At 37.5% G+C, this 19528-nt stretch overlaps 1 protein-coding gene and 1 non-coding gene across 2 annotated transcripts; one reads left to right on the top strand and one right to left on the bottom strand.

Annotated features, from left to right (window-relative positions):
• Positions 1-2296: 2296 nt before the first annotated feature.
• On the bottom strand, positions 2297-2403 carry LOC133813465 (small nucleolar RNA R71). The gene has a single exon (XR_009884475.1). It is a non-coding gene; the product is annotated as a small nucleolar RNA R71 (small nucleolar RNA).
• A 14085-nt stretch (positions 2404-16488) lies between these two features.
• On the top strand, positions 16489-16791 carry LOC133778954 (uncharacterized mitochondrial protein AtMg00810-like). The gene has a single exon (XM_062218966.1). It carries the CDS (start codon positions 16489-16491, stop codon positions 16789-16791), a length of 303 nt encoding a protein of 100 aa, XP_062074950.1.
• The last annotated feature ends 2737 nt before the right edge of the window (positions 16792-19528 follow it).

The raw sequence follows: 19528 nt of genomic DNA, 5'->3' as shown, positions 1-19528 counted from the left end.
CACAAAGAAAAAGAAAGAAGAAAGAAAGAAAGAATTAAAATGAAGAAATCATGAAAAAATGGCTTTTTTGGCAAAATTTGGCCCAAAACCGAGCCCAGGCCCAAGTCTACAGCAGCCACCCCTGAGCAACCTAACGAAGCCGAGCCGAGCCGTGAGTCGAGCCAAGCCAAGCCGAGCCGCTGACGAGCCGCCTGACGTGCTGACACGCACCTGCCATGCCTGACGCGCCAGCTGCCGAGCCAACTCGATCCCGCCACCTGTCCCACTCGCCTGCTGCTGTCTCCCACGCACCTGACGCACTCCACTGCCAAGCCAATCGGTGCATGACACGTGGCCAACGTGTCTCCTTTATTGCTGCACTTGTCTCCCACTTGTCCCACTTTGCACCAATTTTGCAGCCATTTTTCCCACTCCTTAGTACACGATTTTAACACATTTTGGGTCATATTTCCACTATAAATAAAGAGCCAAATGTAGGAAAAAATCATCAGATTGTGGAATTAAGGTGGAGAGTATAGTTAGAAAGAAAAACATTCTTTTTCCTATTTTTCTTTTAGATTTCTTTTAGTGAAAACAAAGCCTATTTTAGGCTAAATTCTCTTGTGGAAAGGCTAGAGTGAAGTTCATGTTTCACATTATATTCTTAATATATTGATTCTTTATTTTGTTCTTCATTTCTATATCTTTGTTACAATTAAATTTATTTTCTTCTAATTTTTATTCTAAATTTATTAGTGTCTTTTACATAAGTCTAGTCATGTTCTTCTTATGTAATTTAGGCTCTTAATTTAATTTAGGATATTTGTTATATTATATGCTTTTTACTGCATTCTGTCATTGGTATTTTGTCGCTCTAAGGTATATAATCTGATAGGTTTTTAAAATTAGAAGTTAGTATAATTTAATTAAAGAACATATTTTAAGGTGAGCTTTATTATATATATTTTCCAACTATAATTAATGGTGTAGAATTATAGTTGAGTAGAATGAATCAATTTTATTAAAATATATATATGTTTGCATGAATGAAACTTATGCCTTCCAAATTTTCTTTCTAATTCTAATTCCTTGATTTTGTTTATTTAATGTTTTAAAAAATACATTCTTTTTCAAAGTTATATTATTTCAAAGTATATTATTTCTAATTTACCAATCTTTCTTTTTACTTGTATTTTACCTCTCTGTGGATATGACATAGCCCGATTACTACTGCGACCGCTTAGGAGTTATTGGGCGATATTAATTTTTGGCGCCGTTGCCGGGGAGGTAATTCTATAATTAAAGGTTTGCATAGTAAATTATTTTTTTTTCTATATAAAAAAAAAAAGTAGTATAATTTTTTGTTTATTTCTCTTTTATTTTATTTTTCCTTAGTAATTTTTTTTATTTATTCATTTATTTTATTTATTTATTGTTTTATTTTATTTATTTTACTTTTAGGTTTAGAATTTATTATCTAGATTTAGGTTTTTTTCCGAAAAAAAACTTAAAATTTTTAATTAAAAAAAAAAATAAAGTATTGAGAACATTTGTGTAATTTTGGAAATTAGTAAAAACCAAACTTGTTCTGTCTTAGAAAAATTGGTTCTTAAATAAGGTATGTGTTAGCGTTACCCTCCAATCTTTTCTAAGAACCTCGGGGAGTTCTAGAAAAGCTCTTGGGCCCCAAGTGGTACCTTGGCAGCCTTCCCAATTGGCCTAGGAACATTTTTGGTGTATACTTATTACACTATTACACACTTGCGCTTATAATACTTAAAAAATAAAAAATATATATTTATGCCACGAAATAGAAACGCACTAGGGAGATTCGTGAGACAACAAGTAGAAGCTTTATAAAATTCTCCTAGTTTGTCGTTTTCTTCCATTCGTTCAAATTCTCCCAATTCACCGAGACTTCCTGAACCACCCACGATGGCTCATCAAGATGAAGTCCAACCAAGAACGCTACAGGATTATTTACATCCTACGCATACAGCCACACCTTCATGCATAATGTATCCCAACAATATGCCAAATTTCGATTTCAAACACGGTATGATTAACCTCTTACCAACCTTCCATGGGTTAGAAAATGAGAGTCTCTACGTGCATATACGGGAATTCGAAGAGGTGGTGGCTACATTCAACAACCGACCTGATGTCACCAACATTGTGAGATTGAAATTTTTTTCCTTTCTCTCTCAAAGACAAAACAAAAAGCTGGTTGTATTCCTTAAGGCCTAGATCTATCAGAACATGGGACGAAATGACAAAAGCATTCTTTGCCAAATATTTTCCGCCCCATAAGAATAGCAGCCTTAAGAGGAAAATCTCTACCTTCACCCAGAAAGACCATGAAACTTTCCATCAGGTCTGGGAGAGGTTTAGAGATTTGATAAATCAATGCCCACATCATGGATATGAAAGCTGGCGTCTGATAAGCTATTTCGATGACGGTTTCACAACCGGACGAAGACAATTTGTACAAATGATGTGCAATGGCAAATTCCTTCAAAAAGATCCTAATGAAGCTTTCAAGTACCTCGATGATCTCGCTGAAAAGTCCTACACATGGAATGGACCGAGTCCTATGGACAAGCCACGATCAACTGGAATCTACCAATTAAGGGAAGATGACAACGTCAAAAGCAAAATTGAATCATTGAGACAACAATTCGAGGCTTTCAAATCTTAAGAAGGCAGAGGAACCACATGGCTGCAAAGGTAGAGACACGAGATCCATGCTTCATCTGTGGAGGGGTGGAACATCAATCGCAAGAGTGTCCAACTCTTGGTGAGTTAAGAGGAGGAAATGCAAAGCTTTAGGGAATTACAAGAAGCCTTATAACCCTTTCTCAAACACTTACAATCCCGATCGGCGCAACCATCCAAATTTCAGCTGGAAGGATTCAAACCAAGCATCTGGGAGCCAATGGAGGTCTGAGCAGCAACAACCTCCAAAAGCATACATTGCTCCTCAAAATAACATGCAATCAAGTAATTCTCTTGAGAATACTTTGCAGATGCTTGCGCAAACTCAAATAGCCTCAAATCAAGAGCTCAAATCTTGTTTCACACAAATGGTAGAGAAAATGAAAGACATGAAAATCCAAATGACAAAGCTAAACACTACTTTGGCAATTCAAGAGCATGGTAGACTTCCCGCTCAACCTCTAATCCATCAAAAAGGGCAACACATGGCACAAACCTCCTCCTCTCCAGATACAAATGTCAAAGAGGTTAATGTCATCTCTACTCAAAGTGGTCAAAGTACGGTTTCACCGTTAACTAAGACAACGAGTACGTCAATGCCCGCTCCAGATGATGATGTGCCAATAAGCATTCCAGTAAAGGCACCCTTTCCTCAAGCTTTGAAATCCACTGGAAAGGTACTGGAAAATCATGGTGAAATCCTAGACCTTTTAACACAAGTGAAGATCAACTTGCCATTGTTGCATGTGATCAAACAAGTGCCGGCTTATGCCAAGGTTATCAAGGATTTGTGCACCGTTAAAAGAAAGCACCATGTCAAGAAAAATGCATTCTTGGCAGAATAAGCTAGCGCGGTAATTGACTGCAAGACACCTCCTAAGTACAGAGATCCTGGTTGTCCCACCATCTCATGCCAAATTGGGGAGCAGGAATTTGGTCAAGCCCTTCTAGACTTAGGAGCAAGTGTAAATCTCATGCCATATTCAATCTACTTGCAATTAGGTCTGGGAGAACTCAAGCCCGCATCTATGGTGTTACAACTGGCCGATCGATCAGTTAAGAAACCTCGGGGAATAGTAGAAGACGTTTTGATTCAAATTGAAAAATTTTATTACCCTGTTGATTTTCTCATCTTGGACACTCAATCTGAAGTGAGTATAGAGTCCAAAATTCCCATCATTCTTGGTAGACCTTTCCTCGCAATAGCAAATGCACTCATTAACTGTAGGAATGGTCTCATGAAAATCTCTTTCGGGAACATGACTCTAGAAGTGAATGTTTTCCACATCGGCAAACAACCACCTGATAACGATGAGTGTTTCCAATCATGTCTGATCGATACACTTATTTCGGAAGAGGTCGAAACGAAATACACGTCTAATCATTTTAATCACCTCTTCCAAATTTCAGAAAGTTCCGAGCCTGATGAGTCTAAAATCAACCCTGAAATCGTCAACCACTCACAGGCTAGAAGAACCATGTTTTGGAATCCAATCTTTGAGGAACTCCCTCAAGATCGAGAAACACCAAAACCCTCCATTGAAAAAGCTCCTCAACCAAAGTTGGCCCAACTTCCTGAGGCTCTTAAGCATGTTTTTCTGGGAGCTGACAACACTTTTCCTGTCATAACATCCTCCAAGATCAATGCCACACAAGAGCGCCAACTCATCAATGTGTTCCAAGAACAAGGAGATGCATTAGGATGGACAATAGCTGACATCAAAGGTATTAGTCCTTTAATTTGCTCCCATCACATTCAATTGGAAGACGGGGCTATACCATGTCGTGACCCTCAAAGAAGATTGAACCCAACGATGAAGGAAGTAGTTAAGACTGAAGTCCTTAAACTTCTTGATACTGGAATATTCTATCCTTTTGCTGACAGTAAATGGGCCAGTCCAACTCAGGTAGTTCCCAAGAAATCAAGGGTAACAGTGGTACACAATGAAAAAGGGGAACTTGTTCCTACCAAGGTCACAACTGGGTGGCGCATGTGCATGGATTATAGAAAATTAAATTCAGCCACCCGCAAAGACCATTTTCCACTTCCATTCATCGATCAAATATTGGAACGTGTGGCAGGTAATCCTTTCTATAATTTTCTCGATGGTTATTCAGGGTATTACCAAATCAAGATTGCCTTAGAAGATCAGGATAAGACCACATTCACTTCTCTTTTTGGTACTTTTGCCTTCCGGCGTATGCCATTTGGCCTGTGCAATGCTCCAGCCACTTTCCAGCGATGCATGATGAGCATATTTAGTGATATGATCGAGAAATATATGGAAGTATTCATGGATGATTTGACAGTCTTTGGAAATTCTTTTGAATCAATCCTTCTCAATTTAGAGTCTGTGCTTAAACGTTGCAAAGAGAAAGGCTTGGTACTCAACAGGGAAAAGTGTCATTTCATGGTGCCATTAGGCATAGTCTTGGGTATGTCGTGTCGGAAAAAGGAATTGAGGTTGATCAATAAAAGATTGAACTCATATCAAAGCTGCCCACCCTCAAGACTGTTAAAGACATTCGATCTTTTCTTGGGCATGCAGGATTCTATAGGAGGTTCATACAAAATTTCTCGACAATTGCTCGCCCTTTTTCAAACCTTCTAGCAAAAGATGTTGTGTTTAGTTGGACACTTGAGTGTGAGGAATCTTTCCAAATGCTCGTTGCATAACTCACTTCTGCCCCTATCATTCAACCCCCAGATTGGAACCTAGCATTCGAAGTCATGTGTGATGCTAGCAATTATGCTATAGGGGCTGTCTTAGATCAAAGAAGGGAAGGGAAGCCCTTCGTTGTTTATTACGCAAGTAGAACTCTTAACAGTGCTCAGATGAACTATTCCACTACTGAAAAAGAGTTACTTGTTGTAGTATTCGCACTTGACAAGTTTCGTTCCTACCTTATTGGTTCACCTATCACAGTCTTTACGAACCATTCCGCCTTAAATATACCCCCTTTCCAAAAAGGATGCTAAGGCGCGTTTCATTAGGTGGATCCTTCTGTTATAGGAATTTGATCTGACCATAAAAGACAAGAAAGGAGTTGAAAACGTGGTAGCGGACCACTTATCTCATCTTGAATTTTTAGATTCCGCTGATGGCCGAGCCATTCAAGATGACTTCCCTGATGAACATCTCTTCGCAGTCACTAAGTGGCCATGGTACGCTCACATTGTTAATTACTTAGTGGCTGGCGAACTTCCAACTGCATGGAGTGCACAAGATAAACGTAAATTTTTGGTCGAGGTTCCTAACTTCTATTGGGACGATCCATATCTTTTTAAGCATTGCCTTGACCAAATTATGAGACGTTGTGTTGACCCTTGATTTGACCAATGACAAAGAGTCAAATAAACGACAAAGAACAAGAGGAAATCAAGAAGAAAATCAAATGGAAAGAAAATGACACAAACAATTTATAGTGGTTCGGCCCAACCTCGATGGTAATGACCTATGTCCACTTAGTGATCTTATTGATGTTGAATCCTAATACCATGATCAAAGAACTCAGGTTCTTGAGTTTCACCAGCCTTAGGAGAATTACAACTTTTCGATGGATAATCACACTATGTTCTTTATATGAGTATTTTGGTTAAAGGTTCCCCAAAAAAAAAAAAAGTCCCCTCCTTGAGCCTTCTCATTCGTATTTATAGGCTCAAGAGGGTTACATGGGCCAATGGGCCTTAATTATCCTTAATATCAGCGTATTAAGGCAATAAAGAGAAAATATAATAAATGCAGTTATTACAAGATTACATATCTTTAAAGGAAATAAACTGAAGTATGCGACCAGACTAGTCGCATCTAAAAGTGAGATCTGATGAAGCAATAAAGATCTAGTCGATAGGCGAACAACACCTCTTCACTATGACACCGCCACGTGCTAACCACGTGTAATAAATTCTTGCCACGCCATCATGAGCCATTTTGGGTAAACATTTTCCCCCCATGTTTATTTTACTGCGACGAGCATAAAGTAAACTTAGGAAATTGACCTTTCGCATACCCCACCAAATCTGTCAGAGCTGCACATGCCTTCTTGAAAAAGGCAACCAATCATGTCTTTTCAGTTTCCCAAAGGTTGTCTGACGGCTATTGCGTTTCCCCATGCTTTGAAAAATTTATCTCAATATTACCTCTTATGATTACCTAGGTAACTGCCCCTCGATCAATATACATAATCCTTCAGGATCATTTTTCACTTTTTACTTTTCACTTTCTCCTCAAGAACACTGTAGAACAAGGCGTAGAAAACTCAGAGACCCAAACGACCTTGACGATCCACGGAGTTTCTGCCTAGCCAACCGACTTAGTGTTTCAAAAACTTGCTCCAATCTTTATCCAAGTAAGTTTATCGACCTTTCCAGTCATTGAAATTCCATAAAATATCCATTTTATATTTGTTTCATATCCTGAGTTCTTGAATGATCTTGCAAGAAATTGTTTTGGGGTAAACGGACATATTGATTTGCACTAAGTTTGGCAGGAAAATAACATTTTGTTGGGATGACGAATTAGTTGGGTAGTTAGGATTATAACTTTAGGGCGTGAAATAGAAGTAAAAATTTGATTTCTAAGCTTGTAGAAAAAACTGGGTTTTTCCCGCCCTTTCAAAGTCGAAAAGTTTTTCCTGAAAAACTTTTCACTTCTGCTTTTTAATCCATTTTCCAAATTGTTCGCTTGCAATATAGTGTATTTTGTCATAATGTTGCTGGTCATATAAAAGCTTAACTTTTATACACGAGCAACAATATTCCAACTTTTAAACATAAGTTTTTAGGTCGTAGATTCTCATCTCCCCTTCTCTGTTTGCAGATTTTCATGCAAGATTTGTGGGGAGGTGAGAGGCCAATTGATGACGATCTACTGGCCCAACTGCTGGAGGACGAAGAACAATCGTCGCTGCTAATCCCGGAGATCCTTTTTTCTCAAAACACCCCAAACAATCCTTCGACCTCACCTCAAAACATGGGTCGAGTAAAGTCTAAAGCCCAGAAAAATAAATCATCCAATCTTCCTTCAAATCAGCCTGCTCCTCGGGCTGAAATTCTTTCGACCAGTGGTCGAGATGAAAATACCCCTGATCCAGATATCCAAAATCAAGCCCAACTCTGAAACGTCCTTCGACTAGACGTCGAATGGTACATTGCTCCTCCTAGCCAAATCACGGTTAGGACAATAGCCAATTATATCAGGAAGTACAGACTTCTTGGGGTAACCTTAGTTCAACCCACCAGAGAGTAGAGGGAAAACCTGCCTAGAGGCGTCTTTAGCGCCTGGTCTAGGTATCATATTGAGGCAGGAGTGATCCTGCCTCTCCATCATTTCTTCCAAGGAGTGGCCAATTATTTTGGGGTCGCTCCTTTCCAAATAACTCCAAATGGGTATAGAATGCTCTCTGCACTCTATATCCTTTACAATCATAAAAAGTGGCTTATTCCTACGCCACACGAGGTCAACTATTTTTTCGACCTCAAATCCAACCCCAACTAAGAAAATATGGGGTTTTTTCATCTTTTCCACAAGGAAACAACCCACACTTTCCTTAGTGAGACCACCTTCAAATCCAATGTGGGGAAGTACCATCTAGAGTACTTTTTGACTACTGACATGGTCGCCAACAACCTAGCCTTCACTCAAGGAGGTAACATCTTCGTTTTCCTGGTCGTTTATTTTCCTTATATTTTATCCGCATTGCCTTTAGAGAATTAGCATATTTCAGGTCCATGGCTGCGACCGGCTCCTACTCTAGAAATGGAGGTCCGAGCAGCACTACTGACCAGCATGACTGACATAGAGAAGAGCGCCAAACAGCTGGTCACTAAAGCCAACCTAAGATTGGTCGGGCATCTGTCTCCTCACCAGGACGTGAGGGAGTCAACGGCGGGGAGTGTCGCCGGCGAGGAAATTCCCGAGCAGCACCCAAATGTGTCGCAACCTCCAAGAAGGAGACCAACTAGAGTGACAATCAGAGAACCCTCCAACACCCCGCGAGCAGCTACTCCCCCTGCCCCTTTGGGAAAGGGAAAAAAGAAAGCTTCCGAACCCTCTACACCCATCGATGAGTCTTCAGATGAGAAGGGTATTGTCTTCTCATTCTTAGATAGTTTGCCCATTCCTTGCCATTAATTTGACGGGGACAGAAACTTTAAGTATACTCCAAATTTAAATTCAAATTTCTTCCAGGTAGTGAGTGAGTGTAGTAGTAGTTCAGTAAGTAATATAGCGACCAGTAGTTATAGCACGGGTACTTCACTTATAATTTCCTTGTCTTTACTTTCATCTCCAATTATGCTTATTGCCTAACTGCTCGCGATGCTTCCTTACTTGCAGGTATGTCGTCTGAAGATATGTTCAATCACTACACTGCCGCTGCTACTCCCTCGAGCAAGAAGAAAGACAACAAGATGGTCCGCGAAGAAAGCAGCAAAGCTGCTTCAAAGAAGGCCCAGACTGAGGGTCCTTCGGCAGCTGCTCCTTCGAAGGAAAACATGCCACCTCCCACAAAAAAAACAACACCACCTTCTTCTCCACTCGACCAGCCATCTCCAACTGCACCGGTCGACCAGTACTCTAACCCTCCAGCGCCTACCAATCAGTCGCGCCACACTCAACCCAAAGATACTCTAACCAGCATCATGGTCAGTTCGGCCAATGAGAGAATATACAAACTTTCCAAGCACAAACGCAGCCAAGAGGCCATCGTTGGCATCAGCTCCATGGAGGCCGACCAAATAATAAACCGAGGGCTAAATGAGATAGCCAGTGTAAGTTGTTTTCTATTGCTGAGTCATTTCACTTTGTCAATTTTTGTCAATATCTTACGTCTTTTATCTGATCGCAGGGATTGCTGACTATTACTACTGGGTGGCGCCGCACGGGGACTTTGGTTATCTGATATCGCCCAATAAACTCCTAAGCGGTCGCAGTAGTAATCGGGCTATGTCGTATCCACAAAGAGACAAACACAACTAAAGATTAGATTAGTAAATAAAAGATAAAAATAAAGTAGAATTGAAGTGATGGATTTTGTGAAATTAAAATGATAGATTAGAGAAAGCGATCAGATAAAGAGCATGGCAAGGTAGAGATGCAGTGTTGTAAAACCTATTCTAACATTGATATTAATTCAAAACACAATTGCAATTCTACACCATTAATTGCAATTGGAAGATGTATATGTTAAAAACACAAAATAAATAATCTAGATTAAATTGAATCTAACTCCTAATTTCATAGCATATCATATTATATATCTAAGAGCGACAAAATACCACTGGCAGAATGTAGTAAAAGACATACAATATAACAAATATACTAAAATAAATTAACAATCTAAGTTACATAAGAAAAGCATGACTGAACTTATGTAAAAGATGCTAAATAATTTTAGAAAAGAAATTAGAAGATGAGAAACAAAATAATTAATGAGATATGAAAATGAAGCATAAGAAGAATCAATATCAATATTGAGAATGAAAAGTACAACAACTACACTCTAACCTCACCAATATTTTCTAAAATAATTCACTCATTTTTGTCACCTAAAACAATCAAAATTAAACTAGAAATAAGAAAAGAAACCAAATACAATAAAGTGTCTTTTTCCACTCTCCAATCTGATAATTTTTTCCCTACATTTGGTCATCTATTTATAGTGAAAATTGGACCCAAAATGTGTATTTATGTGAATTAGGAAGTGGAGAAAGTGGCTTCAAAATCTGATGGATAAAGGGACAAGTGGGACATGTGTCAGCCTCAGATTGGCTAAGGAAAAATGCTACTGGTGGAGTGGGAGACAGCAAGGTGACGTGGCGCCTTTTCGTTGGCTCGGCAGGCATGTACATCAGGAGGTCGCAGCGAGCGTCAGGTGCAACCGCCAGGCAGATGGGACACCTGTCAGTAGGCGTGGCAGCGCGTCAGCGGCTTCAGGCGTCAGGTGCGGTTAGTTGCTGGTGGGACAATGTGGGCAGCGCGTCAGGTGGCAGGAGCTGGCAGGCGTGGTGGGCTGTAGCGTCAGGCGGCTTGGCTGGAGGCAGCAGTGTGGCTTGGCTTTGGCGAATGGCAGGCTGCCATGTGGTAGCGTGGGGGAGCAGCTGTTGGCTTGGGCCTAGGTTGTTTGGGCTTAATTTTTGGCAATTCCATCTTCAAAAATGTCATTTTCTTCATGATTTCTTCAATTTTAATTCTTTCTTTCTTCTTTCTTCTTTCTTCTTTCTTCTTTCTTCTTTCTTTTTCTTTGTGTCAAAATACATTTTATTTCCTGAAAATTAAACACAAATTAAATTAAAATTAATATTTTCAAATATAAAATATATGACAATAAATCTATGAAAATATTAATTAAAACTTAATTAATTTTTACACTTTAAGACTAATAAAATGATATTTTTGAGCACTAATCACAACCTCCAACCAGCTTATTGCTAGTCTCTAGCAATTCAAGCGAAATAATAAATGTCAACATGATATATTTCAGGTCAAAAATTATAAAAGAACTTAAGTATTAACACAAAATGTTAGTAATAAGTCAACAAGAGTTATCAAAATTACTTCAAATAAATCTAGAGTTGTGAGTGTGTGCACCAAACTTGAACCTTCTTACCGCAAATTGTAAAATCCTTTTTTGGCTAAACTTTAATTTAGACAAAATATTTTAAAATGTTTAAAGAAAATTAGTAGCATATCTCCATATTGATTTTCGGATTAATTATCAAATTATTCAACTGATTTTCTAAATGTGAAAATATCTTTAAGTGTGAATATATTTGTTGCCTTATTTATCACAAAAAATTAATTTTTGGTAAAAATATATTATGCAATTATCTTAAGATTATTTTCAGGGATTATGTGGGATTATGCTTATTCTGGAATAAAGAAGGTGTCGAAAATGAACATGGTCAAAAGAAATGATCATGTTCGTTCTGCCACATAAAACTGATTATGTTGCTAACTCATCAGTTTCCTTTTCTGTCGACACAGAATTCATCTGGCTGGCTGATTTCCTAAACCAAAGGAATTCACAAATTGATTTCAAAGATACCAGAAAATGATGGCCTTGGACGATTTCCCTGCCTATAAATATCTTGCCAAGGCCTTTGGAATTTTCACCTCTTCCATTTTGAATATTTGTAAACATTACGTTATTTTGAAGAGTGTCTTTATTTGTAGAGATTAAGTTTGTTCACCTTAATCTTTGTGAGAGTACTTGTGGATATCTATCTAGTCCATTGTAAACAGATAGTGTCTATTGTGAACGTGTTCATAAGGATCTTCGAGAGAGGATTCTATCTAAGTCTCAATTCGGGAGGAAGTGTGCACTCGCTATTCTTTGAAGGGAGTTCAAGAGAATCGGCGTTTCATCAAATCAGATTCGTAGAGAAGAGTACAACAAGATTGCGACAGTAGTTTAAGAGGGAGTCTTACATTGTTTAAGTCAATGCTTTTGTACACATTGTTTCTTTACTAATTGGTTTATTCTCTAGGCGTGGCCCCAAGGAGTAGGTTATCCGAAAGGGTTTCTGAACCTTGTAAAAATTTGGTGTGTTCTTTATTGTTTTGCACTGTCTATTTATTGTGTTCAGTTTCTGTTGTGACAAGTTCGGATTCTGTCCCGACAGAACTGCTATCTGTGTAAACAGTTAATTACCATTCCGCACTTTAATTAATTCACATGGTTTAATTAATTTGGTAATTACTAAAAATGGAATTTCAATTGGTATCAGAGAAGTTCACTAAACTCTTAGTGCAAACTTGTTTCTTTCTGTTTGTTTTGTGCCTTTTGAAATGTCTTTCTTTGCAGAAGGTGGATCTATAACTCATCCTCCTTTACTGAATGATTCCAACTATCCTTATTGGAAGGTTAGGATGAGAGCCTTTATTAAATCTCAAGAAGAAAAGGCGTGGAGATCAATCTTAACCGGTTGGACACCTCCATCTAAATAAGATGATGTAACAAAGGTAAAATCTGAACTTAACTGGACCGATGCTGAAGATAAATTGTACAGTTATAACAACAAAGCCTTGCATGCTATCTTTAATGGCGTTGGCGAAGGATACATAAAATTAATATCCTAGTGTGAATCTGCCAAAAAAGCTTGGGAAATCCTTCAAACTCAATTTGAAGGAACTGCTGATGTAAAACATTTTAGGGTTGTTATGTTAACTACTAGATTTGAAAATCTTAGAATGACAGAAACTAATTCTCTCACAGAATTCTATGAAAGACTGTTTGATATAGCTAATGAATATTTTGCCTTGGGAGAAAAATTGGAAAATAATGTGTTAGTTCGGAAAATTGTTAGAGTGCTTCCTGACAGGTTTCAAACAAAGCTCACAGCAATTGAAGAAGCAAAAGATCTCGACACAATGAAAGTAGAGGAATTGATGGGTTCATTGCGAACGTTTGAACTCAATCAACAAATTCGCCAAAAGGAAAATCCAAGTGCTCCCAAAGAAAAATCAATTGCTCTCAAATCATCAAAAATAAAAGATTCAGATGAAAATGAAGGTGAAGACAAAATGGCCCTGTTGACCAAAAAATTTCAAAAATACATGAAAAAGATTGGTAACAAAAAACCCACATTCAAATCTTCCAAAGGTAATCAATTTTCTAAACCTTTTGACAATAACAATAAACGAGGTGTGCAATGCAGGGAATGTGAAGGATTTGGTCATATTCAATCTGAATGTGCCAACGCACTGAAGAAAAATAAAAAGGTAATGGCAGCTACTTGGAGTGATCAGGACTCTGAAAGTAGTGATGAGGAAGATAACTCAAATCTTGCTTTAACCTCTGTTGTTTATGGATTAACATTGAATTCGCAGGATAATAAAAGGGTTGTTTGTCTGAACAACACAATTCAGGAAGATAATTCTGAATGTGAATCCAGTGAGTCTGATCTAGATGAGGATTCCCTAAAAGAATCATACAAAGATATGTATGATCAATGGTTAAAGGTTTGTTCTGATAATCGCTTAATCCTTACAGGAAAAGAATGATGATCTTGTAAACACTGTGAAGAATCTTGAGGATAAAGTTATTGCAAAAGATTGCGAAATTAAGAGATTATCAAATGAAATTAACCACATGGTAAAAGGTGTTAAAATGCTTAATCCAAATTCCAGGATTTTGGATGATGTTATTGGTGCAAGACAAAAAGTTGGTAATTTTTATGGATTAGGATCTGATGGTTTTAAATCAAAAGTCAAAACCATTTTTGTGAAATCTGGCATGTATTCAGTTGCATCTGCTAACGTCTCTGCAGGTACATCTCAGACAGGTGATTCTACAAAAATCAAATCTGTTTCCACATCTGTTAAATAGACCAATTTTCTCAAAAGGGCCAACACAGATCAGTTCATTCCAATATGTCATTTTTGTGGAGTGAAAGGGCACATCCGGCCCAGATGTTTTACTATGATGAATTTTTTCAAAAATAATTATTTAAAACATTATAGTAAAACAAAACAGGTTGAAAGAAAACCATCAAAAAGTGTTTGGGTTGAAAAAGCAAGAACAAATTGTCTTGCTGCTTTTACTTATCATAAATCTCGTGCCTCTAACTCTTGGTATTTTGATAGTGGATGTTCTAGACATATGATAGGTGATGCAAATATACTCACCAATTTCAAATCTATGAAATATGGTGCAGTAACCTTTGGTGATGGTATGTCAGGTAATATTGTTGGAAAAGGCACTCTAAGTCTTGATGGATTACCAAAATTGAGAAATGTTTTACTTGTTGAAGGCCTTAAGGCTAATTTAATTAGTATAAGTCAAATTTGTGATCAAGGCTTCACAGTAAATTTTTCTCGTGATGATTGCAATGTTATTGATCAAAATGGTGTGAGTGTATTGAAAGGATATAGATCTATTGATAATTGCTACACTCTTTCGCCAACCCTCACATGACATTCGACCATAGGTAATACCACTGACTTATGGCATGAGAAACTTGGTCATATAAATTTCAAAAGTTTAAAAAATATTACAAGTGCAGGGTTAGTTCGTGGGTTACCCAAATTGGGTAAAGAATCTGCAGGAAAATGTGAACCTTCTCAGTTAGGGAAACAATTAAAAAACTCACACACAAGTGTCACGGGAATCAATACTTCAAAAGTTCTTGAACTCTTGCACATGGATCTCATGGGTCCCATTCAAGTTGAAAGTATTAATGGAAAAAGGTACATCTTTGTGTGTGTTGATGATTTTTCTCGTTTTACTTGGGTTGACTTCTTAAGGGAAAAATCAGACACGTTTGATGCCTTCAAAAATCTGTGCATTAAATTAAGAGTTGAAAAAGATTGCAATATAGGTAAGATTTTGAGAATTAGAAGTGATCATGGTAAAGAATTTGAGAATACTGTTTATGATGATTTTTGTAAATCTCTAGGGATTTCCCATGAGTTCTCAGCTCCCAAGACTCCTAAACAAAATGGGGTTGTTGAGAGAAAAAATGATTCCTTGAAGGAGATGGCCAGAGTAATGCTAAACAGTAAGAAACTCTCCAAACGATTGTGGGCAGAAGCAATATTCACAGCTTGCTATACAATCAATCGAGTGTTTCTTAGGCCAGGTACTTTGAAAACTCCCTACGAAATTTGGAAAGGTAAAAAGCCCAATGTAAGTTATTTTCATGTTTTTGGGTGTATATGCTACATTCTTAGAGATCGTGAGAATATTGGAAAATTTGATTCAAAAAGTGATATAGGAGTGTTTCTTGGATATTCTATGAATAGTAGAGCTTATCGTGTTTATAACATGAGAACTCAAACTGTTATGGAATCATCCAATGTTGTTGTTGATGATTTAAAAGATTTTTCTGAATATTCCATTGAAGAAGAAATTGAAAGGTTTATTGCTGAAACCTCTTAGACAGAATCTCCTGCAGTGACAATAGGTGATGTTGTGCCCTCTCATACAGAATCTGTTGCAACAGAAGTTGAATTTGTTCCAACATCATCTGATCGATCAACAAAGGAAGGGCAAGAAATCACCACAGATTCAATACAGAGAGAACCTTCTGCCATAATTAAAAAGAATCATCTTTCAGATCTCATTCCAGGTGATATTGAAGAAAGCATGGTGACAAGAAAAAGGTATGTGAATTTGGTTCAATTCGTTTGCTTTACATCCAGCTTTGAACCAAAAAATGTGAAAGAAGCCTTGAATGATGAGTCATGGATAAAAGCAATGCAAGAGGAGTTGGAACAATTCACAAGAAATGAGGTATGGACTCTTGTTCCTAGACCAAATCATACAAATGTTATTGGTACCAAATGGATCTTCAAAAATAAAACTGATGAATTTGGTACAATAATAAGAAATAAAGCTAGGCTAGTTGCTCAGGGGTATACTCAAATTGAAGGAGTTGATTTCGATGAAACTTTTGCCCCTGTCGCAAGAATTGAGTCAATAAGATTGTTATTGGTTGTTGCTTGTGTTGTTGGATTCAAATTATTTCAAATGGATGTTAAATCTGCCTTTTTAAATGGAATTTTGAATGAGGAAGCATTTTTTGAACAACCAAAAGGATTTGAAGATCCACATAATCCTGATCATGTTTTTCAACTTAAAAAAGCTCTCTATGGTCTAAAACAGCCTCCTAGAGCTTGGTATGAAAGATTAACTCAATTCCTTGTTTTGAATGGGTATAAAAGAGGAGGAGTCGATAAAACTCTTTTCATCAAAAATGTTGATTCTGATATTGTTATTGCTCAAATCTATGTTGATGATATTGTTTTTGGCTCTACTTCTAACACTTTAGTGCAGGAATTTGTCAAAAAAATGACGGATGGATTTGAAATGAGCATGGTAGGTGATTTAACCTATTTTCTAGGTCTGCAAGTCAAACAGTCAGAAGATGGAACATTTATTTCTCAAAGTAAATATGCAAAAAATCTGGTCAAGAAATTTGCGATGGAGTCTGCTAAACATGCTAAAACACCAATGGGAACCACAGTCAAACTAACCAAGTATGAAAATGGTGTTAAAGTAGATCAAACATTGTACAGAAGCATGATTGGAAGTCTTCTGTATCTCACAGCTAGTCGTCCTGATATTAGCTACAGTGTTGGGGTCTGTGCTTGATATCAAGAGGATCCTATGGAATCACATGTGACAGTTGTAAAGCAAATCATTAGTTATGTGAATGGTACTCAGGAATATGGAATTTAGTACTCAAAGGAAACAAACTCTAACCTTGTTTGTTTTGGTGATGCTGATTGGGCAGGCAATGCAGATGACAGAAAAAGTACAAGTGGTGGATGTTTTTATCTGGGAAACAATCTGGTTTCTTGGCATAGCAAGAAACAAAATTCAATCTCCCTGTCAACTGCTGAGGCCGAGTACATAGCTGCAGGAAGCTGTTGTACGCAATTATTATGGATGAAACAAATGATGACAGATTATGGGTTTGATCTTAAAACCTTGACTATTTTCTGTGATAACACTAGTGCTATTAATATCTCAAAAAATCTTGTTCAACACTCTCGCACTAAACACATTGACATTCGTCATCATTTTATTAGGGAACTCGTTGAAAATAAAACTTTGATCTTAGAATATATTGAGACAGACAAACAGATTGCAGATATTTTTACAAAAGCCCTTGATACAGTCAGGTTTGATTCCCTCAAGAAATCCTTGGGGGTATGTCCCAATTAATTTGTTTTGTGCTGTACCTTATCCCTGTGCTTGAAAAAAGTTGTGTGATGTCTTCTTGTCCTTGCTCACCGAAAAAGTTTTCAATCATTATGTCAAAATATATTTTTACTTCAGGTTAGAAATTATAGTTATTATATTTCATGCTCATGTTTTTTTTAAAAAATCAAAATCAAAATAAATAGTCCCTCCAATTAATATTCTTTCAAAACAATCTGTGTTTGTTGTGTATGAGCATTTGATCCTTGAAAAGTATTTCAAGCTCCATCTTAGAATAGAGTTACCTACATTGTTGTGTAAATTGCTAACTTTGAGTAAGTTGGAACTATGTAACTAAAAATTATGTAGAAGATACTCTACCACTGTTAAATACAGCCTTCAGTGTAGTGTGAAAATGTCTAATTTGGGTACTCATTGAGAAAAAGGCTAAAAATTGCCACATAGGGCAATGTCCCTGAAAAAGGCTAAAATTGTCATACAGGGCAATGATCTCTGCTTTCACAATCACACACAAATGCTTAAGATATACTGTTGGAAAAATTTGTAAGTCTCATACACACTGATTGATTTGAATAAATTGTTTTTTGTGACAGGAGTAAATGTTTTGTGATATTTTAATTTGAAAAATAAAAGCATGATTTATATTAAATATATTTTCTAACCTTATAGTAAAAATTTATTTTGAAATAATGATTGATTCTTTCTCCACATGCAAGGGCACGAAGACTTTGAGCACTAATAAAAAATGGGATATTTTTTGGTACATTTGGTTATATATATATATATATATATTGCTTAATAAAAAAATAATATATATATCTTTTCTAAGGGAAATCGAATTTGAGTGTGTCAAAAAAGGTATGTTGTATCATGTTTGTTTTTGTCTTTATCTCATTTTTTTTAAGATCAAAAGTTTCCTTTTTTGGCTTGTTTCCCAATTTTGTGTCGCGAACAATTGTTGGCAGTTATTGTTGGGATATTATTATGTACTTTCCAAAAGTGTTTATTCCATTTAATTCTCAAATAAAGGAATAAAAGATCAAATCCCTATCTTTCCCTTTCTTTATATTCAGATATCCTTGGGCCCAATATCTCAACCGTCTCCATCCTTCTTTTTTTTTCTGGTTCCTTTTTCCTTGACAGTTTTCTCTCATTCTCGTGCAATCATGGTGAAAACTAGAGGAAGTGGCTCTCGATCTGTCAAAGAAGTAGCTGGCTTGTTGACTGCATCTCCATCTCTCACCAAGAAAAAGGCTCGAAAGAGTACCTTGTCTCAACCCAGCCTCATTGACGGTACCATCACCACGAGCAAAGCCGTGGTCATTCCTGACCTAGAAGCCCCCAAAGTACCATCTGGACCTCCTTCATCGGTGGCTCCGCTCGCCTCTGTCCCTGGATCCTCCAAAAGGGGCCGAGCTTCCCCCTCAGATGATGTCTCTGATCATGACCGTGATTCTGCCAAAACCCATTCTGACTCCTCAAAATCCCCTGATGTGCTTGCACCCAAGAAGAAAAGCAAAGGATGGTTCCAGGTCTCATCTTCTCGAAAATCTCCTCAGTCCAAAGGGTCTAATCCTTCGGATTCCACTCCAAAGGCCTCGTCTCTCGTGGGTTCCACTCCACGTTCCAAGTTTCAGTCGAAGGTAAAGAAAATTCCTCCTCCCTGTTCCTCTTCTGAATCTGATCCATCTACCGATTGTGTTCCCTCTGATGATGATCCCTTTGAAGAAGATCCCTCTCTTGATGAAAATGTTGCATCAGAAGCCAAGTCTGACCCATCAGAGGACCCTCCTGTTTCTCCAAAGGGCAAGAAATCTGTGAAAATTCCTGAGATTCGCACTAAGTCACCAGTGGGTCCCAAAGTCTCTCCAGGTTCATCTTTTAAGGCTCACTCTTTGAATTTCTATTTCAATGACAATGAGAAAAATATGAAGCATTATGCACATCGTGATTTTATCTGTGAGAAAAGTTTTTCTTTTTCTGCCCATAGAGTGTTTAGGGTCATTAAGAATATTGAGGATCGGGGGTGGTTAGGTCTTTAACTGGGTTGGATGATTTTGTTCCTCGAGTTGTTCAAGAATTCTATGCTAATCTTAATGGTGATCTGTTTGATAGCAAGTCTTTTATGTTTGGTCAAGTTTATGTTCGGGGGCATTGGTATTTG

This window comes from Humulus lupulus, chromosome 1 (genome assembly GCF_963169125.1).
Source record: "Humulus lupulus chromosome 1, drHumLupu1.1, whole genome shotgun sequence".
Taxonomy (NCBI): domain Eukaryota; kingdom Viridiplantae; phylum Streptophyta; class Magnoliopsida; order Rosales; family Cannabaceae; genus Humulus; species Humulus lupulus.
The sequence above is the reverse complement of the archived record's forward strand: the minus strand, read 5'-3'. Positions and strand labels throughout refer to the sequence as shown.

What these genes read in the sequence shown, in the direction of transcription:
- LOC133778954 (XM_062218966.1), top strand. Translation starts at nt 16,489, where the DNA reads ATGACGGATGGATTTGAAATGAGCATGGTAGGTGATTTAACCTATTTT.